Source organism: Mobula hypostoma, chromosome 6 (assembly GCF_963921235.1).
Source record: "Mobula hypostoma chromosome 6, sMobHyp1.1, whole genome shotgun sequence".
Taxonomy (NCBI): Eukaryota; Metazoa; Chordata; class Chondrichthyes; order Myliobatiformes; family Myliobatidae; genus Mobula; species Mobula hypostoma.
In genome coordinates this window covers 132,384,667-132,411,380 of record NC_086102.1, presented here as the reverse complement: position 1 = coordinate 132,411,380, position 26,714 = coordinate 132,384,667, and the positions used below count along the sequence as shown (strand labels likewise).

Below are 26,714 nucleotides of genomic sequence, written 5' to 3'. Positions count from 1 at the left end.
CTCTAATTTCATACACCGTATGCTTCTGATATTTATGTGTGTCCAAATTATTGCCCAAATTCCATAAATTTCTAACCACATCCTGTGTTTCTGTTATTCTCCACATTTCAGTTTTGTCAAGTTTGTGGTTGGCTTTGTTACATAGATTAATAACCTCTCACTACCAAGCACTAACCCTATAGGACTCAATACCTACAAGATGAAGATTACAACTCTCACAAGTTTGTCTGACTTTTGCCCTGTTATTCTCTGCTCTGAGTTCCCATTACTCACAGTTTTGTCTGAAGTGGAGCTTGGTCAGACCTAAATGAACTATCTACCATGCAGAGATATTAAGGTGGTTTAGCCCAGCAAGAAAATCTACCCTTGACCTGTACTACTACTACAGTACGGGACTGAACAGATTTCAGTTTGATCAAAACTGCACAGCAGCTCCATGTTACCATGTTGCTTAGTACTCCCAGGGCAAACTTAGAGAGGGTGAGAGGAGCAGGGGAGGGGGCGAGGGGGGTGGGGGAGGGGCAAGGGGGAGGAAGCGAGGGGTGGGGGAGGGGAGGAGGGAGGGGTGGGGGAGAGGAGAGGAAGGGGAGAGGGAGGGGAGAAAAAAAATAACTAGTTGTTCTCAATCATAAGAGTACCTTTAAAGTCCTGGTTGGAGCCCAGCCTGTGCCATCGATCGAATGTTCCCTCAGCAAGCTGCAAAACACAAGCAAGGTTTCAGCAGGCAGAGGGTACAGCAAAGAGGTTGACAGCATTTCATTACAGGAGATGACTCCACAATTAAACCTGACAACAGGATTCACTGCATTTAGGTTTTGGAGTGGATCTCAACTATTTCTCACACAACGCCATAATATTTCGATCAGAGTAGCCACTTGTCTCTTAAATTTTCTTTAAAGCTATTAAGTGTATGTTACAGGAATTAAAACACAGAAGCAAATGAATAAAGTGCTGAAACTTTGAAAGCAATTGATTTGTCTTTAAGAGTTTAAAAGTGTTATTGAGAATTGATTTCTTTCATTGTCAGATGTTCATAGTTCCTTAGGGTTGTCATAGCCAGGGGTGGTAATGGGGATATGCTCCTATTAAATGCTTCCAATGGCGTGCATCTCAAATAGCCTCTGACAACGAAGTCCAGTTCCTGGCCTTCATACTTGGCTTAGCTACAAACATGGCAGTCCCATATCTACCGACAGGAGAAAGGGCAAAGGTACGCTACTGGCGCCTTAAAACCAGTCACTTTGGGCAGGTAGGTAGCTATGGTAGGCAGCTCATCTAGGCGAGGGAAAACTCTAGTCTGAAACTTCTGTTGCCTTGCAGCTATGCCTGCTCATGGGGAAAGCTTCGGGAGTAAACCCCAAAGAAAATTTGAAGCTGGATTCCCTAGGCAGCCCTCGTTGAGTTCAACACTGGCTGGCAATCTGTATCAGTTTCTGCCATTCATTTGGATTTATCAGCTTGGTGGCAAGGGAACAGTTGCTCTCTGTCTCGTACTGCCATGGTTTGCATATCACACATACAACTGGCATGCAACATCCATGGTCAACCCTGACAAACAGAGGACCTCACAGTCAAATAAACTGGAAGACTTTGAGGACACGGAACCATGTAAGCATCCTAGTGTGATTTTATACAAAGGAATAAAATATTCTTGCTGATCTCATAGAGTTTAAGCATTAATTACAGAAAAACTGAGAACTGCTCTTATAAAGCAGGGAAAATATGATGTATTGCATTTATGGCGGAATGCATCCCTGTCAGCAAAATTATGAACATGAACAATTTTCTAACTTCAAGAAACCCCAATGACTAAATTGGAGGTGATGAATCCATCTCATTATGGCTGAAATTTATCCGTATCAGAACCATTCTCACTGACTGAGAACTTCAGCTACAATGCAGGAAAGATATTATAGCCCTGGAGGAGATTTAAAATAAGAAACAATGAGATCTTTCAGAAGTAAAGCTATAGTGCACTTTAGGATAGCAGAAATTAGTGAACTTCTTTTGGAAATAACAATCAGTGTGAACTTAAACAGATTTTGTTAATCACAAGTATAAAAGAGCATGGAACAAGTACTGGTACATGGAGGTAATCATCCAGAAACTCACTGAGAGGCAAAAAAAACTCTCAGGGAGCTTAATGCTTTGCTGCTATATCACTAGACCTCATCTCAAAGCGTCAATTCGGTTGGTCTCAGAGAATAAACATAAGCCATTCAAAACAGTTTCCAGAACTCCTGTATACAGCAATCATTTTAAGAAACAAGACTTCTGAGTAAATGAATTATAGAAACTTTAAGGACCTCAAGGCAACTAATTATATTGTGAGTCTTCTCATGAACTCTAACAGCATATTACAGTCCTTTTCAAAGCAAGTCATACCTTAAACAGATTTCTCCCGTCTCAGTGATATTGGGGTGCCAAATTCTGGTTAAACATTTTACCTTGGGAGGCTGAAAGAAAAGGGAAAAAAAAAGCTTTTAAAATTGATCAGCCAACATCCTGGTGATGAATGAAATAGGGAATTTGTTGCATTCATATTGCTATTTTAAGGAAAAATCCATTAAATGGGAAATGAGTGCCAGTTTAGGGACAGTAATGAATGGGCAAGCCATGATTGCCAGTGCATTAGAACCAGTGAGAACATTCAACAAACCAGCATCTTCAATCCTATGTATTCAAACTGTACTTGAGTAATCAAGAGTGAAAGGAAGCAGATAAATATAATAAACCAAGGACGATGCTTGCTAAAACAATACTAAAGATGTTAGCATATGAGTAACAGGTGCTGCTACAGTACTGCATACCAATCTCCCGAAAAGCTGAACTACATGGCCATTCTCTAACAGGAATTTCCTCCATTTGAGATAACAAGAAAAGTTTTGCAGTTCATGCTTCACATGAACTTCTGCCCCCTCCATCACCAGGGATTTGCCATATCGATGAATTCCTGAGTGGGAAGAATGAATGGGCCCATTTACCAGATAATTATTCTGGGAGTTAATAATTTCACAGTAAATTTCCCAGAAGTATCACTGGGGCACTGCAGAGGAACCTGTGCCTGTTCAGATATGAACACAGTGACCATACAAATGTTGCTACTACCTACAAAACATATTAATAGCTCAATCCCATTTTCCTAGGAATAACCAGGATCAGATTCACAACAACTAACTGGGTCACTCCCACATCTTTATCTTAATCACAATTGAGAATCATTCCAAAATCACCAGTCATCCCTCAGATGGAGATAAATGTTTAGCAAAGTGGTTGCCTAGTCTACATTAGATCTCATCTATTGCATATGGTGCTGATCCCTTAGTTTAGAGACCAAACTCGATTTTTCTCCAGATTCTAGCACCTGCAGTTTCTTGTGTCTCTGCTTTCAATGATATGTCTTCCTCTAAAATAAATCTTTGATTTACAAAACAGAACAAGTGTATTCTACAGTGTCCCACAAGTTGGGAGCTGAAATGAAGTTTGAAATTTGCTTAACACACAGACTGACATTGACTTCTCAAGCCCTGTTATAATTTATAAAGTGTTAAAAAGGTACAGTACCACAGTCACACACAATCCAAAGGCCAAGAGTTTAAATCCCATTGTTAAAATATGTGGAAATCAAACCAACAGATATAGTAAGTTTTGGGGTAGCCCAGACAAGTCAAGATGGAAAAATCTCAACTCACTCTTCAGTCTCTGTTTCAATCCATCACTATCAACAATTATTCAGAGCCTCCTCCAAAATCTATTGTTTCACATTTGGAATCAGCAGCCACTTCATCTCCATTCCCTCAATCTATTCACTCATTATCCTTTCCCTGAACTCTCCACATTCTCAGAACCTCCCCTGCCCTATCTGTCTCTCATCTGGCATCAACAATTCAGTCCTACCTTCTATCATCAACTTCCCCAGAATTTTTTTTTACCCGTTGATGGGATCAATTTAAGTAAACTATTGGATTCAGATTCCAATCTGCCTTTAACTGGACACGCTGGAGACAACTCTTTGCTACAAATTTACGTCGTTTAATTGGCATTTACAGCTTACTAGCAGATATGCTCCTACATCGCAACAATGGTACAAAGCACAGGTGCTCTCATACAGAGAAATTACACTTTACTCTAATAAAGATTTAATTAGTAGATCTGAACTAGGTCCCTCATGTTAGGAGGAAATTTTTAACCACCTTCAACATGAAATATAACTAAGAATCATTGAGCTACTGAAAGCATTATATGAATTAATCTTACAATAACATTCAACATGATTCCAGTTATATCTAATCTTATTCAGACCAGTAACCCTGACTACCCACAAAACTTGACAAACATTAGATAAAAACGCAAGTGGATTCTGTGCTGATTAAATCAATTATCTGCAGGCCCTAGTAGCCAGATTTCACAGGCAGGATAAACTCTGGTTGTTTTCTCTGGAGCAATGGAGGCTGAGGGGAGAGCTGATAGAGATTTATAAGATCATGAGAGACATAGGTAGAGCAGACAGAGAGTATTTGTTTTCAGGATTGAAATGTCTAATACCAGAGGGCATGCATTGAAAGTGAGTGCAGGTAGGTTCAAGGGAGATGTGAGGGGCAAGTTCTTTTACTCAGAGAGTAGTGGATAAGGGGAATGTGCTGCCTGGTATAGTGGTAGAGGCAAATACATTAGAGGCTCGTCAGAGATGTTTAGATAGGCATATAGTTGTAAGGGAGATGGAGAGATATGTACATTGTGTAGGTAGGAGGGATTAGTGTTTGGGTGTTTTTGCTTTGCTTTTTTAGCTGGTTTGACACAACATTGTGGATTGAATGGTCTGTTCCTGTGCTGTACTATACATTACCACACTAGGTATGAAAGAGATGACTGTTATTTAGGGCACTAAGTACTTAAATGCAATTTTGAAGTCTGAAAGCATAATATGGGATTCAAATCATATCTGAAGTACACAAAGTTAGTGTATCATTGAACATGAGCCCCTCATTACCACTTCATTACACAGATACTTCTCTATGTCTCACACCACGATCAACAAAGCCTCAAAAATCTCCAATCTGAATTCCCTCTGCACTCTTGAGGTAAGTACCATGCATCCCTGAAAATCAAGGTGGTGGGTCCCGGGCCCGAGAGGGTATCGAAGCAGTCGGGTCCCGGCCCGAGAGTGCAGAATGACCAACTGTTTGGGTTCAAGGTCCATTCAGAAAGTTAATGGCGGAGGGGAAAAAACAATTCCTGAATCAATGACTGTGTACCTTCAGGCTCCTGTACCTCCTTCCTTGATGGTAGCAATGAGAAGAGGGCATATCCTGGGTTACAGGTGTCCTTAATGATGGATGCCACCATCGCTCTTTAAAGATGTCTTGGATCCTAGATGCTGGAGAGGCTAGTGCCCACGATGGAGCTGAGTTCACAACTTTCTGCAGTTCCAACACCCGCCCCCCCCCCATACCAGATGGTGATGCAGCCAGTTAAAACGCTCTCCACAGTACATTTGGAGTGTAGGGTTGATGCTACAACACCACTCAACTAGCTGTCACCTTCTCATCATCATCAGAAATTCTGCCAACAATAGTTGTGTCATCAGCAAATTTATAGATGGCATTTGAGCTGTGCCTAACCACATAGTCATGGTTGTAGGGAGAGTACAGCAGTGGGCTAAGCACACATGCTTGAGGTGTGCCTGCGTTGATTATCAGAAAGGTGGAGATGTTTTGAGCTTTTGATCAGAACTATAGGAATGATTGTGTTAAACGCTGAGCTGTAGTCAATAAACAGCAGTCTGACGTAAGTAACACACATCAAAATTGCTGGTGAACGCAGCAGGCCAGGCAGCATCTCTAGGAAGAGGTACAGTCGACATTTCGGTCTGAGACCCTTCGTCAGGACTAACTGAAGGAAGAGCTAGTAAGAGATTTGAAAGTGGGATGGGGAGGGGGGAGATCCAAAATATTAGGAGAAGACAGGAGGCAGAGGGATGGAGCCAAGAGCTGGACAGGTGATTGGCAAAAGGGATAGGAAAAGGGGGAGGAGGGAGAAAGAACCCAGAGGATGGGCAAGGGGTATAGTCAGAGGGACAGAGGGAGAAAAAGGAGAGAGAGAGAGAGAACGAATGTGTGTACATAAATAAATAACGGATGGGGTACAAGGGGGAGGTGGGGCATTAGTGGAAGTTAGAGAAGTCAATGTTCATGCCATCAGGTTGGAGGCTACCCAGACGGAATATAAGGAGTTGTTCCTCCAACCTGAGTGTGGCTTCATCTTTACAGTAGAGGAGGCTGTGGATAGACATATCAGAATGGGAATGGGATGTGGAATTAAGATGTGTGGCCCTGGGAGATCCTGCTTTCTCTGGCGGACAGAGCATAGGTATTCAGCAAAACAATCTTCCAGCCTGCGTCAGGTCTTGCCAATATATAGAAGGCCACGTCGGGAGCACCGGACACAGTATATCACCCCAGCCGACGCACAGGTGAAGTGTCACCTCACCTGGAAGGACTGTCTGGGGCCCTGAATGGTGGTAAGGGAGGAAGTGTAAGGGCATGTGTAGCACTTGTTCCGCGAGGAACAACACCTTATATTCCATCTGGGTAGCCTCCAACCTGATGGCATGAACATTGACTTCTCTGACTTCCACTAATGCCCCACCTCCCCCTCGTACCCCATCTGTTATTTATTTATATACACACATTCTTTCACTCTTTCTCCTTTTTCTCCCTCTGTCCCTCCGACTATACCCTTTGCCCATCCTCTGGGTTTTTCCCCCCTCCTCCTTTTCCTTCTCCCTGGGCCTCCTGTCCCATGATCCTCTCATATCCCTTTTGCCAATCACCTGTCCAGCTCTTGGCTCCATCCCACTCCCTCCTGTCTTCTCCTATCATTTTGGATCTCCCCGCTCCCCCTCCCACCTTCAAATTTCTTACTAGCTCTTCCTTCAGTTAGTCCTGATGAAGGATCTTGGCCCGAAACATCGACTGTACCTCTTCCTAGAGATGCTGCCTGGCCTGCTGCGTTCACCAGCAACTTTGATGTGCGTTGCTTAAATTTCCAGCATCTGCAGAATTCCTCGTGTTTGAGTCTGACATAAGTATTTGTATTGTCCAGGTGATCCATATCCGCATGAAGAGCCAATGAGATCACATCCACTGAAGACCTACTGTGGCAATAGGCAAAGTGCAGTGCATCCAGACATTTGCTTGGGCTGGAGTTGATTCTAGCCATGACCAGCCTCTCAAAGCACTTAATCACTGTGGATGTGAGTATTACAGGATGAAAATCATCAATCACCATGCCCTTCTTGGCCACTTGTATGATTGTTGCCCTTTTGAAGCAGGTGGGAACTTCTGACTGTAGCAATGAGAGATTGAAAATGACTTTGAACACACCCACCAGCTGGTTGGCACAAGTTATCAGAAGCCTACCAGGTATACCATCAGCGCCTATCGCCTTTCGTGGATTCACCCTCTTGAAAGAGTTTCTGACATCGGCCTCCGAGACAGAACTCACAGGGTCACTGGATGCTGTAGGTGTCCTCATACCTTTAGTTTTATTCTTCCTTTCAAAGCGTGCATAAAAGGGTTCAAGCTCATCAGCAAGTAAAATATCACTGCCATTCATGATGTAAGGTTTTATTTTGTAGGAAGTAATGGCCTGCAAACCCTGCAGCATTGACGTGCATCTGATTCCACCTCTAACCTCAATCAAAATTGCTCTTTTGTTCTTGAAAAAAGTCCTCCGTAAGTCGTACCTAGTCTTCTTGTACAGTCCTGGATCACCAGACTTCAATGCCACAGATCTAGCCCTCAGCAGACTACAAGTCTCCTGGCTTTTTGATTTGGGTACAGTATGCACTGTATGTTCTCATAGGCACACACTCATCCACACAGATTTTAGTGAAGTCAGTGACAGCTGCGGCATATTCATTCAGACTCGAAGATGAATCCCTAAATATTGACCAGTCCACAGACTCCTGTAAGCGCTCCTCCACCTCCCTTGTCCATAGCTTCTTGGTCCTCACTACTGGTGCTGCGATCTTCAGTCTCTACCAATATTCAGGGAGTAGAAGTGCAGCCAGGTGATCAGACTATCCAAAGTGTGGGCATGGAATGGCATTCTTGATGGTAGCATAACCATCAAGTTTGTACAACTTTTTTTCCTGCATATTGGGTGTTTGACAGTGTTTCTTCTTTAATGGGTTCTATTGGGTTTCTTTGTTTGGTGGCCGCATGTAAGGAGACAAATCATGCCACAAATGTGCTGGACAGAGACCATCTCTAAAAGGAGAGTTCAACCACCCATCCTTGACATTCAATGGCCTGCCACAAATACATTGCTGCTACAAGAGTGAGTACACTTCAGAGACAGCTGAGGGTAGTTCAGGACCACCTATGCCTTTCTTCCATGTACAAGACACAAGTCAGGAATGATGGAGCTCAGTTTATTTTTTCTCCCTGACCAAAGTATTGCAAGGCTTTGGTAGTCACAGCAGAAGCCCTCATCACACTTAAATAATATATGGATGTGTCCTGAACTGCAGGGTTACATACCTGGTGCTGGAAGTTAGGATTAGGTTGAGTAGCTGTTGTTCAGCAAGTACAAAAACGGCCATTTGAATGGAATTTTTCCTTCTGAATCATTGATTTTCTATGATAGCTAAAATCTCTAACCTAGAACCTGATTCTTGACTAAAACTCTTTGCCCTTCTAACTGTATTATCTACTCATTTTAAATCCTTTCAGCTACCTTTGTCAATATTCTTGAACCTTGGATGGTTTTCCTCAATTTAGCCCATCATGATAAACAATTTTCATTCGTTGTGGTGCTGACCTCCAGAATTAAATTTTACTTGTCAGTCTGTTCTACATTAAATTCCTAGGCATTTTTTATATTTGAAGTTTCCCCTCACGTTCCCCTTAAACTTTTCACCTTTCACCCTTATCGCATGATCTCAAGTAGTAGTCTCACCCAACCTCAATGGAAAAAATCCTGCTTGTGTTTACCCTATCTATTACCCTCATAATTTTGTATACCTCTATCAAATCTCCTCTCAATGTTCTATGTTCCAAGGAATAAAGTCCTAACCCTATTAAATCTTACCATATAACCCAGGTTCTCCAAACCCAGCAACATCCCCTTGTAAATTTTCTCTGTACTCTTTCAACCTTATTAACATCTTTCCTGTAGGTAGATACTCCAAATTATGCCTCACTAATGTCTTATACAACTTCAACACAACATCCTATCTCCCGTACACCATACTTTGATTTTTGAGGGCCAGTGTGCCAGAAGCGTTTTTCTATGACCCTATCAACCTGTGATGCTACTTTCAATGAATTATGTATCTGTATTCTCAGACCTCTCTCTTGCATTAATGCAGCACCTCACACCTGTTGCATTAAGTTCCATCTGCCATTTTTCAGCCCATTTTTCCAGCTTTCCACTGTCCTGCTGGTATCTCTACTGTTCCTAACTGAGCAACTATAAAGAAGTAAAAAAAATAATAAACTATGGGGGAGAAAAAAAACTACCTACAAGTTTTTGTTTGCTTTCTCTGACTAAAGCCTCTCCTTGCTGGAGCCTTGAAGAACTAAAGCCTCAAAGCCTCCACTCTAGCTCCTTCCACTCCAATGATGGCCACTCCGAAATATGGGCCATTTGCTTGTTCCTGCCTTACTTTTAATTTGTTCTTGTCAATCAATCCCGAATGCTCATTGGGCGCTGCTCAATGCTCTAAGCTGCTGCAAGCAGCTGCCTTTTCACTTGAAGTTATAGCCTATGCTTTGTGACACAAATCATCAACCAGAATTGAGAAGAAGTCTACTCTGGACTAATAAAATCCAATGATTCAGATATTTACAGAAGCAGAAGCACATTTGTACTTTTTAGCACTACAACTAGGTAGGGAAGAGTAGCTTTGCCCCATAAAGCCCTGATTAATAGAAAATAATACCCAAATATGATAGATCAGTGGTCCCCAACCACCAGGCCGCAAAGCATGTGCTACCGGGCTATGAGGAAACAATATGATTTGGCGATATGAGTCAACTGCACCTTTCCTCATTCCCTGTCACGCACTGTTGAGCCATTACGCATGCGAGGTCATTGTCCACGCATCATCCATGTCAGCATGGGAAGAAGATCAACTCCTCGAGCTTGCAAATGACGGCGGGCTGAAAAGTATGTTTGACATGACATCTTTGCTGGCATTCTGGATCAAAGTCAAGGCGAAATATCCTGAGATAGCCACGAAAGCACTGAAAACGTTGCTTCCCTTTCCAATATTTTTCCGCGAAGCGGAGTTTTCTGCAATGAATGCAATGAAAACTAAATTGCAGAATAGACTGGACATAAGGAATCCCGTTCAAGTATCACTGTCTCCCATCACCCCTAGATAGGACCGTCTTGTTGCAGGGAAACAAGCCCAGGGCTCCCAGTGATTCTGCGATATTGGTGTGATGCAATGATTTTATACGTTCATACTGGGAAAATATGTGCTGTGTGTTTAATATCCAAACGTTACTTAAAATGTTATGATGCTATTGACTTATAAGTGACTTATATAACCATATAACAATTACAGCACGGAAACAAGCCATCTCGGTCTTCTAGTCCGTGCCGAACGCTACTCTCACCTAGTCCAACCGACCTGCACTCAGCCCATAACCCTCCATTCCTTTCCTGTCCATATACCTATCCAATTTTTCTTTAAATGATAATATCGAACCTGCCTCTACCACTTCTACTGGAAGTTCGTTCAACACTTACTTCAAGCTCCCCTGATAATTGACTTATCACTATATTCATGTGAGGAAAATATGCGCTATGTGTTTAATATTAAATTCGTTAGATAAACCCTTTTAGAAACGAAATTGAATGTATTAGCCACTTATCACCTATATTCCAGTTGTGATTAACACCCCACTCCCCCGTACAGAATCGCCAAAAACAATTTGCAGACAAAACATCGGCACGTACACGCATGCGCACTGGTGCCAGCACAAGGCTTCATAGTCATTGTAGTTTTTCTCGGGGTAAACACAACATATTTGACTGCTACTCTTGTCCGTTGGCAACCCTACCCACCCCCCCGCCACCCCCCGGGTCAGCCGGTCCGCAAGAATATTGATAATATTAAACCGGTCCACAGTGCAAAAAAGGTTGGGGACCCCTGTGATAGATAATTACATCAGTCTTCAACGAGACTAATTTTACACACATCCATGGGATTTTTATCTTCAGGACACAATCCTATAAAAGCAACAGTAACAGATTTTAGACTTCAGTTGCATAAGTTAAATGTTAATTCTTAAGCAGAATAATCACCTTCACTAGACCAAAAATAATATAAATAAGTACATGAAATTAGACACAAAGATGGCAACCACAGGGTAGTCAGTATTGGTACTGGAGAGTCATCGAGCAAAGAGCCTTTTGGCCCACTACACCCATGCCGGATATCGAGTATCCCCATCTGCACTAATCCTATTTGTAAGCACTTGATGTCTTGGTGATTCAAGTGATCGTCTAATGGCTAACTCACTGAATGGCACTCTTGCCTTGGAGGTGGAAGACTGTGGATTCAAGCTCTGCTCCAGATGCTGGGGTTCCAAGTTGATCCCAACAGAGGAGGAGCTAAGCTGAGACACTACAGCTAAATGATATCTTGTCTGCCCTCTCTAATGAATGAAAAGGATCTCAAGGGACAATTTAAAGAAGAGCAAGGCAGAGTCCTGGTTAATACTGCACCCCCCCCCCACACACACACACACACAAATATGGTGAGATTGCCTAGGCAAAACTGCATTCTTATTCTGGTATTCAAACATTCCCTTTCCCTCTGAAAGACATGGTAAACTGAGTTCAGAGTCTAAATTTAGAGTACCCAGGGCAAGTCTGTAGAATGAGAAAAAACTCTCATTTCGCCAGAGTTGTTTTTACCTGAGGCACCAACTTGCATTTCAATTCTTTTCAGGTGATGTTCTTCAAGATTGAGTAGCTATCTAACTCTGTACTGTCACAAACACACAACATATGAACAAAGAGAATGCACACCCACCCCAATTCCTTGTTTAATTTCCTTATACATAAGGTGCCATTTGCCCTATCAAGTCCACGTCAGCCCAATCCCTCACTAAGTTTCCCCTGCAACCATTCTCCCTAAATTTCCACAAGGTCCCTCTCAGCCTCTACCACCTACCGATGCAAGAAGCAATTAATAGTAGGCAAATAACTTACCAATCTGCAAATCTTTGGGACATGGTCACAGAGACTATTTACAGGCAACCTCAGTCCCTTTCTGACTCATACATGTATTTTTTGTAGATTAGCAATTGCCTGAAGGTATGTGAACATTAATCTGACAGCAATGGTGACATGATGTAAGTACCAAGCATGGTAAAAATGTGAGTTGTAAGGAGGATGCTGACAGATACATTAAGCAAGTGGTAAAAGTATCAACAGTAGTAAAATGTGGGGAAAATGTGAATTTATGTGAGTAAAGCAATAAAATAGTGAGAAACTAGTTCTCAGGAAACCTCTGTACTGATGTATGGAAGTAAGCATACACAAAACTAATAAGGAAGGCAGGTGGTATGCCCATATTTACTGTAGCAGGCTTGCAAGGAGTCTTGCTGTGATTGTACAGAGCTATGAAGAGATGTGTTTTATAGTACAGTGCGTAGTTTTCATCTTTGCATCCAAAAGAGGCAAAAATTGCCCGGAAGTCAGTGGAATGTAGATTCTCAAGTCCAATTCTTGAGGTTCTACTATAAAGCAAGCCCTTCAACTGGACAGCATAGAAACAGAGGGCACATTTTTTCAAGATAGGAACCACCCATTTAACACAAGATAAATAGTGATTTTTTTTTACTGTTTGAGAGGGATAATAATGCTCGGTCAGTGAGAATATTCAATGCACAGTGACAGGCTTTAGATAATAAGAAAATCAGAAGACATTGGTACCAAATAGAAGTGGACCAGGTACATGAGCAGCCACAGTCAGACTGACAGGTCCAGCGTGTTCAACAGACAGCAAGGCAGATTCACTGCTCCCATTTTGTTCATTCTTAGGATTAACGCAACACACAAAGCATGTAGCATCTAATAGATTTTTAGGTTTAGATTAAGCTAATTGTAATGCAACAAGGCCTATTAATCTGTGAAAACTTGATAACAGACAAAAACAACAGCAGAGTGGTGAAAGTGTTCATAATGTGACAAGTGAATCAATTTATATTCCTTGGGGTAAGTGCACCACTTTATAATAAAAATAGCCTGAATGACTAAGGAGATAAAGAGCAGCATAAATTAAAAAGACAAAGCATGTAAAATGCAAAATCCAACACAAATTTTCACAAACATACAGCAAACGGTGACAGGACATGCAGCAACAGCTAACCAATGAGATTGTGAAAAGAAACCTGCAAGTATTTCAAATATCAGCGTGTTCTTTTCACTGATAAATTAGGTGAAAGCTGGTCATGAGGAATGTGGGCAAAAAGATGATTTTGGTAGTATTATCCATATGAATAAGAAATTGGCAGAAATGTGGAACTATTATAGTAAAGGAAGAAAAATGGCATTTTGGACAATTAAAAATGTTGAATTTTGGTATTGACTAGATAAAATTGAAACAAATTAACAGTGAAGGAGAAAAAAATGGCACTAAACAGTAACATATCCTTAGTAGCAGATTGCTTACAAAGTCATAGAGGGAAACAAACCCTTTGCTCCTCCGTATCCCTGCTGACCATCAATCATCCATTTACACTAATCCTCCTTTAACAACTTGTTAAAAGTTCTTACCACATCCCCATCAACTTCCCCTCACAGTCTATCAATCAATACAACCTAATGGTAATTTATAATGACTAATTAATCTAACATTCCGCACATCTTTAGGAAGTGGGGGGGAAACCAGAGCACCTGGAGAAACCCACACCGTCATAAGAATGTGCAGACTCCAGAGAGCACCTCGAGTCAGGATTTACAGTAGCTCTATTACCTGTGCCACAGGTTCCACCAATGATATACAAGTGTCCCCTGCTTTTCGAATGTTCGCTTTACGACACCTCTCTGTTACGAAAGACCTGTATTAGTTAACTGTTTTCGCTAACAGAAGGTGTTTTCACTGTTACGAAAAAAAGGCAGCACGCGTAAAAGGCAGCGCGTGCCCCGAGCAGCCAAGCTCCTCCTTCGGAACTGCATTCTAGCCAGCACTGTTTAAACACGTGCCTGTGAGCATCTGTGCTTTATGTCGATTTATTTTGAGCATCCGTTTGCAAGATGAGTTCTAAGGTATTGGAAAAGCCTAAAAGAGCTCGTAAGGGTGTTACACTTAGCGTAAAACTAGACATAATTAAGCATTTCGATCGTGGTGAACGAAGTAAGGACAAAGTGAGTTTGGCTTGTGGAAGTTGACGAAGATAATGTTGAAGAGGTTTGGCATCCCATGACCAAGAACTGATAGATGAAGAGCAATTGGAAGAGGAAAGGATAACAATCGAAACCGAATGCAGTAGCCAATGGACCGAAAGTGAAGTTGTCCAGGGACTGAACGTGAAGCAAATGCGTGAGATTTTCGCTGCAATGATTGCAGATAAGTACGACTTTAATCTTGAAAGGGTACGTACGTTTAGGGCATATTTGCAGGATGGTTTGAATGCTTACGAAGAACTGTATGATAGAAAAATGTGCGAGGCTAAGCAGTCAAGCATACTGTCATTTTTCAAGCCTTCCACATCATCCACAGCAGACGACGAACCTCGACCTTCGACGTCTAGGCAGGCAGACATAGAAGAAGATGACCTGCCTGCCCTGATGGATACAGCTGACGATGAGATGACACCTTAGTGTCCCACCACCCCAGTGGTCCCAACCTCCGGGCCGCAGACCGATACATTGCTGCGAAGCATGCAGTGGTGCAGCGGTAGCTGGGACGCACCCAGCACATCTTCAAGAAGAAAAGCCAAAATAAACAAGCTAGTTAATTGCGTGCCGCCTGGCACGTAAATGTCGGCCCAGATCAGAGGCGATTGCAGATTGTGTCGCCTCTGATCTGGGCCGACATTTATGTGCTGGGCGGCACCTAATTAATTAGCTTGTTTATTTCAGCTTTTTTCTTAAAGATGCGCCGGATGCGTCCCGGCTACCGCTGCACCACTGCATGTTTCACGGATTGGTATTGGTCCGCGGCCTGGAGGTTGGGGACCACTGCACCACCCCAACCTCCGACGACTCAGCCTAACACACCATCATCAGTGTGCTCGGCGCTGTCTTCCCGATTTCGGTAAGTGATACTACTGTGATGGGATCCTGAATTACCCCTATGAACTGTGCTTTTGAAAAGAGACAGAGACGAAGACTAACAGTTGGACTGTAACTTTAAGGCAAGAGAAAGAACTGGTTAAATTTTGGATTTCTGCTGAGTTGGAGACAGCACTGAGCAGCTCATAAGTTGCTATGGTGACCGAAGGCCACGTTATTTAATGGACACTCGATGTTATGATTTTCGGCAGGTTGTTGACACTTTTCAAGGACTTTTGCCTGCTTGCATTTCTTCAGAGAGGGAGGAAGGAGGAGTTATTTGAATGACAGTTGATGCTCAGCATGAGAAGATAAAATAGGAGGTCAGATGATAGACCTCAGACAAATGTTTGGACACTGAATGAGCATTGTTGTGCCTGCAGAACAAGTGGGTTTTGGAGGATCGATCAGGCGGATCAATCTATCGCTCTTGCAGTGAAAAGAGGAAAGGGGTTGACTGGTGGGGAGTTGTCCATGTGTCCACCCTCGCCTAGGGGATAGCTCCACCACAGAAAACCGGTTCCCTTTGTTAAAGTCACAGTCGGTGACTTTTAAAGGATTTCGAAGGACAACGAGAAGATCGATGGCGTCAGCTCACCTGAAGACTCAAATCTCTCCCTCTCTCTCTCTCTCCATCACTACTCAACTTAATACCACGAACTGAACTGAACTTTACTCATCATCCTAAGACTGTATCTTTTTACCCCTAGACTTAAAGAAGTTTGGTTTTTCATACATATATTTCCATACTTACTGATATACTTACTTATATATATAATCATTGCTAACCTGCTTGAGTTATCTACATTTATATTACTGTGTTGCATAGTTACTAATAAATATTATTAGTTTATAACAATACTGGACTCCAAAGTGCTTTCCATCTCTGCTGGTTTTTTATTCCCGTCACGGAGTTCGTGACACTACACTGTACATACATTATTTCTACTTTATGGGGTGTATGAGGTGTCAGGGAGGGGTAGCACCTCTGGTGGGGGAACATGTCGCGTCCTTTTCAAGGCAGTTAGTCCACCTTTGGTCCCCACCTGGCACTCAGTTCTCACCTGTGGCTCCCCGTAGCTGTTTGCATGCGACAGCGGCCACACCCCGGGCAACGGCTTCGACAAGCCGGCTAAACCAGGTGAGGGTAGTCGACGAGTCTCAAACCCTCGGTGAGATAAGGAGTTGTCTATCCCAGCATGTGAAGACAGACTCCGGCGGATTGAGCGGACGAGACTAATGGAAGGTCCAACGGTCAAGAAGGCGGTCTCTGCAAGCGTTGTGGAACGTGTAGCAGGACAAGACACAAAAGACGTCCTGGTCATCCACTGCGCCTAGTCCCATCTCCAGCTGTCTCGACTCTGCCTTGCCACTGGATCCAGATGGGAATTGGGAAGAGAGAGTGAGGCTGACGCTGCGCAACTCTCCCTCACTTAAATCCAAATCACGCGCTAGTCTCGACACCAGAGGTCCTTATCGACGTCAACGATGGACAAACATTTCTACTTTATATAGGCTGTGTATTTTTATGTGTTATTTGGTATGATTTGGCAGCTTCATAGCTTAAAGGTTACTGGAGAGAGTGTTTCTGCCGAGAGGGTTTGCGCCGTGTTTCTGCCAAGAGCGCTTGCATGAGATTTTCGCTACAGTGGACAGTGCGGCAATGATTGTAGAAAAGTATTTCTACTTTATATAGGCTGTGTATTTATCATATCATTCCTGCTTTTACTATATGTTACTGTTATTTTAGGTTTTATGTGTTACTTGGCATGATTTGGTAGATTATTTTTGGGTCTGTGAACGCTCACAAGTTTTTCCCATATAAATAAATGGTAATTGCTTTTTCACTTTACGACATTCCGGCTTACGAACCGTTTCATAGGAACGCTCTACCTTTGAATGGCGGGGGAAACCTGTCATAATAAATTTTAAAAATGAACGGAAACATCAAATGGATTTCAATATCCGTTATTCATATTTTGCATAATGGTGAAAACCTAAAAAAGGAATAGAAATTCAAATTGATTTGATAATCATGTGGAGTTCTTCAGCAAACGGTAATTATTACTGGTTAATACTAATTATAAGATAGATGGATTTTTAATTAAAAGCTTTAAGGGGAGAACGATAGATTTTACAGACTAGCCAAATTCTCAAGGAATGATTGCACAGTCTTGAGGAGTAAACATCCTTTTCCTGCTGCTATGTTTCTAACAAATGGAAGCAACCCACAGGGAATATGGTTAAATGAGTAAAGCGGAGAAAATTCATTTAATTTCCATTTCCTTAATAAGTAGAAAGTTTCTTACAAATGGGAAAAGATATCATAAACATAAGAAATTCTGTAGATGCTAGAAATCCACAGCAAAACACACAAATCGCTGGAGGAGCTCAGTATGTTAGGAAGCATCTATGAAATGAATAAACAGTCGACGTTTCAGCCGAGACCCTTCTTTAGGACTGAGAAGGAAGGGGGTAGATGCTAGAATAAAAAGGTGGGAAGAGGAGAAGGAGGATAGCAAAAAAGTGTTAGATGAAGCTAGGTGGGTAGGAAAGGTAAAGGGCTGGAGAGGGAGGAATCTGAAAGGAGAGGAAATAAGAGAAAGGGAAGAAGGAGGGGATCCAGGGAAAGGTGATAGGCAGGTGAGAAGATTTCAGAGGCCAGAGTTGGAAATAGAAACAGAGGGGAGGGGGAAGGAATTTTTTTTTAAACTGGAAGGAGAAATCAATATTCATGCCATCATGTTGGAGGCTGCCCAGATGGAATATAAGGCCTTTGACTGCTTGAAGGGATAAGTGCTGGGCATTAGATCAATGGGGAAGGACCAGATGGACAAGGAACTCATGGAGGGAGCGATCCCTGTAGAAAATGGTGGGGGGGGGGCGAGGAAGCAAAGATGTGCTTGGTGGTAGGATCCCAGTGACACGCACAGTTTGCGTTCCTCACTTTTTCATGATTTCTAGTTCTACTTAGCAGAGGTTCATGGGTGGTAGATCAGGACAAGAGGAACTCTATCCCTGTTAAGGTGGAGGAAAGTTGGGGTGAGCTCAGATGATCAGGAAATGGAGGAGATGCAGGTGAGGGCAACATCAATGGTGGAGGAAGGGAAACCCCATTCTTTGGAGGACATTTGTGATGTCCTGGAAAGAAAGGTGCGTCTTGGGAACAATTGTAGCGGAGACGAAGAAACTAAGAAAAAGGAGTAACATTTTTACAGGAGACATGATGGAAAGTGGTATAATAAAGATAGCTGTGGTAATCGGTAGACTTATAAAAGAGGCCAGTCAACTGTTTGTCTCCACAGATGGAGACAGGGAGATTGAGAAAGGAGAGGGAGGTGTCAAAAATAGACCAAGTGAATTTAAGAACAGGGTGAAAGCTGAAGGCAAAGTTGAAAAAATTGACGAGCCCAGCATCAATGTAGCAGAGGAACAGTTGGGATGCATTGCCAAGGCACGCTTGCAACATGGACTCTTCTGCATAGCCAACATAAAGGCAGGCAGCTGAGCCCCTTGTGGGTGACCATGGCTAGAGTCTGGAAAAGTGGGAGAAGCCAAAGGAAAAGCTGTTGAGAGTGAAGACTAGTTCCGCCAGGCGGCAGGTGGTGGTGGAGGGGAACTAGTTGTTTCCTTTATTGAGAGAGAAGCTTGAGAGCTTTAAGGCCTTCTTGTTGGGGAACAGAAGGAAACAGAAATGAGGTGATCAGGGCCAGGGAATTGAAAGTTGTTCAGGAGATGAAGAGCATGAGTAGTGTTGCGGATGTTGGTGGGAAGTGACCGAACCAAGGGGAATAGAACGGAGTCCAGACACGAAGACACAAGTTCAGTGAGACAGGAGCAGGCAGGGCCAATGAGCCTACCTGAACAGTCAGGTTTGTGGATCTTGGATAGGAAGTAGAAGCAAGCAGTGTGGGATAAGGGTGGCAGTGGATGAGAGTTCTCCAGAGTTGATGAGGTCGGTGATAGTTTGGAGGAAGAGCTGAGTGACAATGGAGCTAAACGGCAACTCCTTTGCTTGCATCTTCGGAAACAGCTCTATTTCTATCTTTGATATCTCTTTTCTTCCCCTTTCAAGGTTCCTTTGAAGACTCTGACCAGGAGTTACACCCTGACTTCGGTTCTTTGAGGGAATGGGACCCACTCTGGGGCCTCACAGCTGCTTTTCAATATGCCAAGGATGTGACCTGGAAGACTAGCATGCCTTCAGGGTGCTGGATTTTCGTGGCTCTGGATGCAGGCGGATTCAAGGCTGGTGCTGTCGCAGCCGACTGATGCATCGCAGGAGAACAAGGAAGATTGGAAGTAGCGGGCTTGGTGCTGGGTGTGTGCCCAGAGACACAGAGCTCGGAAAAGGTGACGCAACAGACTTTTAACATGAGTTGTTTTGTAATGTCTCCCCTCTCGCTGTGAAGCGGGAACACCTCTTTTTCCCTTATTAGGGAGAGAGAGTGAGCCAGTGATATGTCAAATACCGGGTGAACGAGTAGTCTTTGGGGTACTGCAAGTCGGTGTCTTTATTGATGCTTTGCTGTATGCTTGAGTGCCTGATGGGGGGGGGGCACCGATGCTTTTTTCCTGGTGGGGGAGGGAGGCACTCCTCTGTCTTCATGGATCTTTGTGAAGAAAAAGAATTTCAGGATGTATATTGTATATGTTTCTCTGACATTAAATGTACCTATTGAAACCTATTGATGGTGTTAGAGACAGTTTTCTGTTGGTCCCAAGCTGGGTCCTCTTCAAGGCGCAGGTATGAAGAGGTGTCTCAGTGTTGCTGCCTGGCCTCAACCAGATAGAGATCAGCCTGCTACACTACAACAGCATCCCCTTTGCCTGTGTGGTTTGATAGTAAGGTTGGCATTGCGCAGAGAGTGGAGGGCAGTATGTCCAGAGGGGGTAAGGTTCAGGAGGAGAGAGGAATGTAGAAGTCGAGCTGATTGATGCTTCCTTGGTAATTTGAGAAGAAAAGATCCAGAGCAGGGTGTCCAAGAAGAGGAGGAGGGTTCAAGATGGAAGAAGTGGTCCTCAGTGCTGGGCGTGGAATACCTGCCAAAGAAGTGGGCTCAGAGACTAAGACGACTGAAGAAGAACTCAGCATTGTGGCCAGTACGGAAAATTTTACAACGTTTTATTTATAAATTGTTTTAGTTCACACAATGATGCATGCAGTTTGCGTTCCTCACTTTTTCACAATTTCTAGCTCTGCTGAGAATACCTCTCCTTATTCAAATCTCATCACTTCCATTTTTATTCAATCTCTGTATTTTCTCACTGATGGTTCTTCACACCATTCAACATATTTTCACATAAGCAGTTTGATGGCCATTTACTTCATGTCATATTTGATTGGTGTATGGATTTGTTTTACTTTCCTTAAAACAAGAATGTTTGGACTAGACTTCTTGAGTCGTTCTGTAATTTAGTAACATCATGGTTAATTTCAACTCCATTTCCCAACTCATTTCTTTATCCAGAAATACCGATTTACAACATACTTGTTTGGGAGTCCTATTTTCCCCTCCTCAGGCGAAGAGGTCAGAACTGAACACAGTACTCAAAAAACAATCTTAGTGCAGCAGTAAGCAAATATTTATAGTTTTGTACTCCAATAAATTTTATAGTACGAGCTGATAAGCAACTAACTTTTCTGATCATTTGCTGGTTCTGCACGTCAATTTTTTTTATTCATATACCAGGACACCCAAATGTGTCAATATTTTCTAGTTTCTCATCTAAAATAGTTTTGCTTCCCACTCAAATTGACAACTTCATATTTACCTACATTATAATCCAATTGCAGCCTTCTTTCTTAGTAATTTAAACCTGATTCTGATTCTAGACCTAATTTAACTAGGTAATATTCATCTTTGCAGTACTTCTGTACTTTCCTTATTCTTCTGCTAAACATGTTGCTTTTAGCTTGGAGGACAAATGTATATCAAAATGCTAACCATTATCTTTATTCTGTACCATCAAACACAGGGTAGAGAGACAGTGGGAGCCTTATTATGTACCTGACTATTAATTTTACCTGTCCTAAGATGACATTGAAATCATTGCTTATTCTACCTGCCAGCACTAAGATTCCTAATCTTGCCATGCACATGAATTACATAAAAAAAACAATGGAAATGGAAATAATTTCCCTGATTAATTGCCTTGCGTTTTCTCCCTCTAGGCACTGCAATTATTTGCATATTAAAAGTCTGCAAAACTCCTCTACTCACCACCATATTGTAGGCTTCTGGAACATCTGTTTCAAACTGAAACTTGCCACCCTGGTAATACCCTTCATCTGTGAATAGAAAAGGAAATAAATTCAGGTCAAACACTTTAAGTTTTACTCCAAAACCTGCAGTATTTACCACAAATACACACTTGTTGGAAGCAATGCTTTCAAAATGTTCCTCATGTAGTTTTAACCTTGCCATGAAAAGATTCGAGATAAGTATCCTGAATCCATTCTAAACACAAGAGATTCTGCAGATGCTGGCAAATCAGCTAACACACACAAAATGCTGGAGGAACTCAGCAGGTCAGGCAGCATCAATGGAGAGGAATAAAGAATCGACACTTCTGGCCGAGACCTTCCTTCAGGACTGCTGAATCCTTTCTACAGCAATGTGTGGGAGAGAAACAGCTTGATATATTATTGAATGAGATATGATTAATGATTTCATAGAAAAATGGCATATAGTGCAATATATTTGTAAGAGTAATCACAAAATAATCTGCAGATGCTGGGGTCAAAGCAACACTCTTAACACGCCGGAGGAACTCAGCAGGTCAGGGAGCATCCGTGGAAAAGATCAGTCGACGTTTTGGGCCGGGACCCTTCGTCAGGACTGAAGGGGGAAGGGGCAGAGGCCCTATAAAGGAGGTGGGGAGAGGGTGGGGAGGAGAAGGCTGCTAGCTTCCAGGTGAAAAACCAGTAAGGGGAAAGATAAAGGGGTGGGGGAGGGGAAGCAGGGAGGTGATAGGCAGGAAAGGTGAAGAAGGAATAGGGGAAAACACAATGGGTAGTAGAAGGAGGCGGAACCAAGACAGAGGTGATAGGCAGCTGGGGGAGGGGGCAGAGTAACATAGGGATAGAGGAAGGGAGGGGGAGGGAATTACCAGAAGTTGGAGAATTCTATCAAGGGGCTGGAGACTACCTAGACGGTGTATGAGGTGTTGCTCCTCCAGCCTGAGTTTAGCCTCATCATGGCAGTAGAGGAGGCCATGTATGGACATATCTGAATGGGAATGGGAAGCAGAGTTGAAGTGGGTGGCTATTGGGAGATCCTGTCTGTTTTGGCAGACGGAGCGGAGGTGCTCGACGAAGCGGTCCCCCAATCTGCGTCGGGTTTCACCAATGTAGAGGCTGCACCAGGAGCACCGGATGCAATAGATGACCCCAACAGACTCACAAGTGAAGTGTTGCCTCACTTGGAAGGACTGTTTGGGGCCCTGAATGGTGGCAAGAGAGGAGGTGTAGGGACAGGTGTAGCAGTTACGCTTACAGAGATAAGTGTCGGGTGGGAGATCCGTGGGGAGGGACGTGTAGACCAGGGAGTCGCAGAGGGACCGATCCCTGCAGAAAGCGGAGAGGGGTGGAGAGGGAAAGATGTGCTTAGTGGTGGTTCCACCTCCTTCTACTACCTATTGTGTTTTCCCCTATTCCTTCTTCACCTTTCCTGCCTATCACCTCCCTGCTTCCCCTCCCCGACCCCTTTATCTTTCCCCTTACTGGTTTTTCACCTGGAACCAACCAGCCTTCTCCTTCCCACCCTCCCCCCACCTTCTTTATACGGCTTCTGCCCCTTCCCTCTACAGTCCCGACGAAGGGTTCCGGCCCGAAACATCGACTGATCTTTTCCACGGATGCTGCCTGACCTGCTGAGCTCCTCCAGCGTGTTGTGAGTGTTGCTTTGTAAGTGTAATATTAACTCTGAAATATACAGTGCTGCAAATAAATCAGGTGCATGTTAGACAGAACCTGTAAGCAGCATAGTTAATGTGAGTACACTGTATGTTCCTCATTATTCACATGTCCAACAACAGTGCACCAAAAACAGATAGTCTCTTCAGAGCTGACACAAAAAGGTATTACTAGGCAGAGGAAATGATACAAGAGTTCTGGAAGAAATGTAACATTACACAATGACTGCTGGAAAGTTGAGTAAGTTGAGGGAGAAATTGGGATATTACTGAGACCCTCATTTAGGCAACAGATGCAAACCATCACTCTCAAACTTTATATACTCTCAGTAGTATATTGCACCACCTCACACCTGTACAGAATATCATATCTCACTCTCTGTCTTTCAAACATACTCCTTCTTTCTCATACACTCAACTATATCTGATATAGATTAGGGGAACGCTTTGCCAAGCACCTTCGCTCTCTTTGCTTCAGTAGTCAGGATCTCCCGGTGGCCACTCATTTCATTCCACTTCCCATTCCCGCACTGACACATCTGCCTATGGTCTCTACTGTCACAATGAAGCCAGACATAAGCTGGAGAGGCAACACCTCATATTCCATCTTGGTTATCTTGAACCTAATAGCTTTTAACATCAATTTCTCTAACTTACGGTAACAATTCCCTTCTGTTTTCCCTTCCCCTTGCCTGTGTGACCCCCTCACTCCTTCCTTTCCCATCCCCCACCCTCACGACCTGCCTCTGGTTCCTCACATCCTTCCCTTTATCCCATGGTCTAATGTCCTAATCTATCAGGTTCTTCCTATATAGGCCCTTTACCTCTTCGACTTACCACCTCAGAGCTTCTCATATCATTCCTCTTTGCCTACCTCCACCCACCTATCTTCCCCCTCTCACTCGGACTCACTAGTACCTGCCTGCTTGTATTCTCCCCCCCGCCCCCCCACTATTTTATTCTAGCTTCAGCCCCCTTTCTTTTCAATCCTGGTGAAGGTTGTGGCCTGAAATGTCAACAGTTCACTTCCCTCCATTGATGCTGCCTGACCTTCTGAGCTCCTCCTGCATTTTGTGTGTGTTGCTCAAATATATCCCTATTTTCTTTAAACATGTAAGCACAAAGTATGCAAGAAAATCTGGCCAGTTAATTAGTTCACAATGCATCTGAGCCTGGCGAGACTCTTGTTCATTGTCAATCGTAGTTGTCCTGTAAAATTGATAATGGACCTCTGGATTGCTACCTGGACCACGCACCAGTGAGGGTAAGAATAGGATGATTTGGCAGATGAATGCTTGGTGCACAAGCAGAGGCACTGTGCAGTGAGACTGTCAGGAAGGTCAGGCAGATGATAGGACAGTTTAACGAGGACAAAAGTGAAAAGATTTCTTTGATGAATACGGGACTGAAGGTGTTATATTTGAATGCAAGCAGAATAAGGTAGGTGATCTTGTAGCACAGTTAGATATTGGCAGGTATGACGTTATGGGCATCACTGAGTCGAGGCTGAAAGATTTACACTTTACACATATGTCTGTGCAGCTAAGTATAACTCCAATGCAATATTCAAGCTTTCTAATGACACCACTGTCATAGACCGAATTAAAGGTGGTGATGAATCAACAGACAGGAGGGAGGTTGAAAATCTGGCTGAGTGGTGTCATAACAACAACCTCTCACTCAATGTCAGCAAGACCAAGGAACTGATTATATCAGGAGAAGAAAACTGGAGGTCCATAAACCCTTCCTAATTGGAGGATCAGAAGTCAAGAGGGTCAGCAACTTTAATTTTGTAGGTGATATTATTTCAGAGGACCTGCCCCGGACCTAATACGCAGATGCAATTACGAAGAAAGAACAGCAGCACATTTACTTCCTTAGGAGTTTGCAGAAACTCAGCTCAAAAACGTTGCCAAACATTAACAGTATATTGACTGGCTGCATCACAGCCTGGTATGGAACAGCAATGGAAAATTCTACAAAAAAAAAAGTAGATACGGCCCAGTCCATCACAAGTAAAGTCCTCCAACCATTGAGCACATCTACATGAATCACTATCACAGGAGAGCAGCATCCATTATCAGGGACCCCCCCCCCCCCACCACCCAGGACATGCTCTCTTCTTGCCGCTGCCACCAGGAATTGAATCGAATTGAATTGACTGTATTGCTTACATCCTTCATATATATGAAGAGGAAAAATCTTTACGTTATGTCTTTGTCTAAATGTGCAATGTATAGTAATTTATAATAAATATTATGTACAACAGGATAGTCAATATAACATAGAAATACAGTTGTGTCAGCATGAGTTAAGCAGTCTGATGGCCTGGTAGAAGAAGCTGTCCCGGAACCTGAAGGTCCTGGCTTTTATGCTACGGTACTGTTTCTTGGATGGTAGCAGTTGGAACAGTTTGTGGTTGGGGTGTCTCGGAACCCCAATGATCCTTCGGACCCTTTTTACACATCTGTTTTTGTAAATGTCCTGAATAGTGGGAAGTTCACATCTACAGATGCGCTGGGCTGTCTGCACCACTCTCTACAGAGTCCTGTGATTGAGGGAAGTACAGTTTCCATACCAGGCAATGATGCAACCAGTCAGGATACTTTCAATTGTGACCCTATAGAAAATTCTTAGGATTTGGGGACCCACACCAAACTTCTTCAACCGTCTGAGGTGAAAGAGGCACTGTTATGCCTTTTTCACCACACAGCTGGTATGTACCAGATGTGTAGGAACAATACGTAGAGCTGTGGCTATTGCATCATCTGGCAATTAGCTGTGTTGGGAGGTGAACTGCAGAGAGTGTACGACCAGCCTCTCAAAGCATTTGCTTATTATTGAGGTGAGTGCCACAGGACACCAGTCGTTCAGACATGTTATCTTGTAAGACGATACAAGAGCCTTAGGACTCGCACCACCAGATTTAAGAATAGTTACTACCTCTCAACCATCAGGCTCTTGAACAAAGGGGATAACTTCACTCAACTTCACTTATCCCATGATTGAACTGTTCCCACAACCAATGGACTCACTTTCAAGGACTCTTCATCTCATGTTCTCGACATTTATTGTTTACTTATTTACATTATTGGTTTTTTTTGGCATTTGCACATTTTGCTGACTTCTGCACTCTGGTTGAAAGCAGTAGTTTAGTGGTTGTTCAATAATTCTGTTAGTTATTATTCCATAGATTTGTTGAGTATGCCCACAAGAAAATGTATCTCAGAGTTATTATATGGAGACAAATATGAACTTTGATTATAAAATTGACTTTGAACTTTGAAGATTATAGTTGGGAGCTTAACATCCAAGGACACAGGTTGTACTGAAAAGACAGGCAGGTAGGCAGAGGCATGGGTCGGCTCTGTTGGAAAAAAAAAATGAAATCAAATCCTAAGTTCCTCCATTACTCTCAGTACACCCATGACTGTGTCGCCACCCACAGCTCCAATCTGCTAATTAAATTTGCTGACGATACTACATTGATTGCC

The 26,714-nt window shown here is 43.0% G+C and overlaps 1 protein-coding gene across 4 annotated transcripts in view; it reads right to left on the bottom strand.

The window, feature by feature from the left end:
• ube2f (ubiquitin-conjugating enzyme E2F (putative)) overlaps positions 1–26,714 on the bottom strand; it is a 211,668-nt gene that overhangs the window by 63,507 nt on the left and 121,447 nt on the right. For all 4 annotated transcript variants that reach the window (XM_063051737.1, XM_063051736.1, XM_063051734.1 and 1 more), the window contains 3 exons: positions 21,528–21,595; positions 2,386–2,456; positions 639–696 (listed from right to left, as the gene is read on the bottom strand). In XM_063051737.1, coding sequence (XP_062907807.1) covers positions 639–696; positions 2,386–2,456; positions 21,528–21,595 — 197 coding nt within the window. The remainder of the gene's footprint in view (positions 1–638; positions 697–2,385; positions 2,457–21,527; positions 21,596–26,714) is intronic.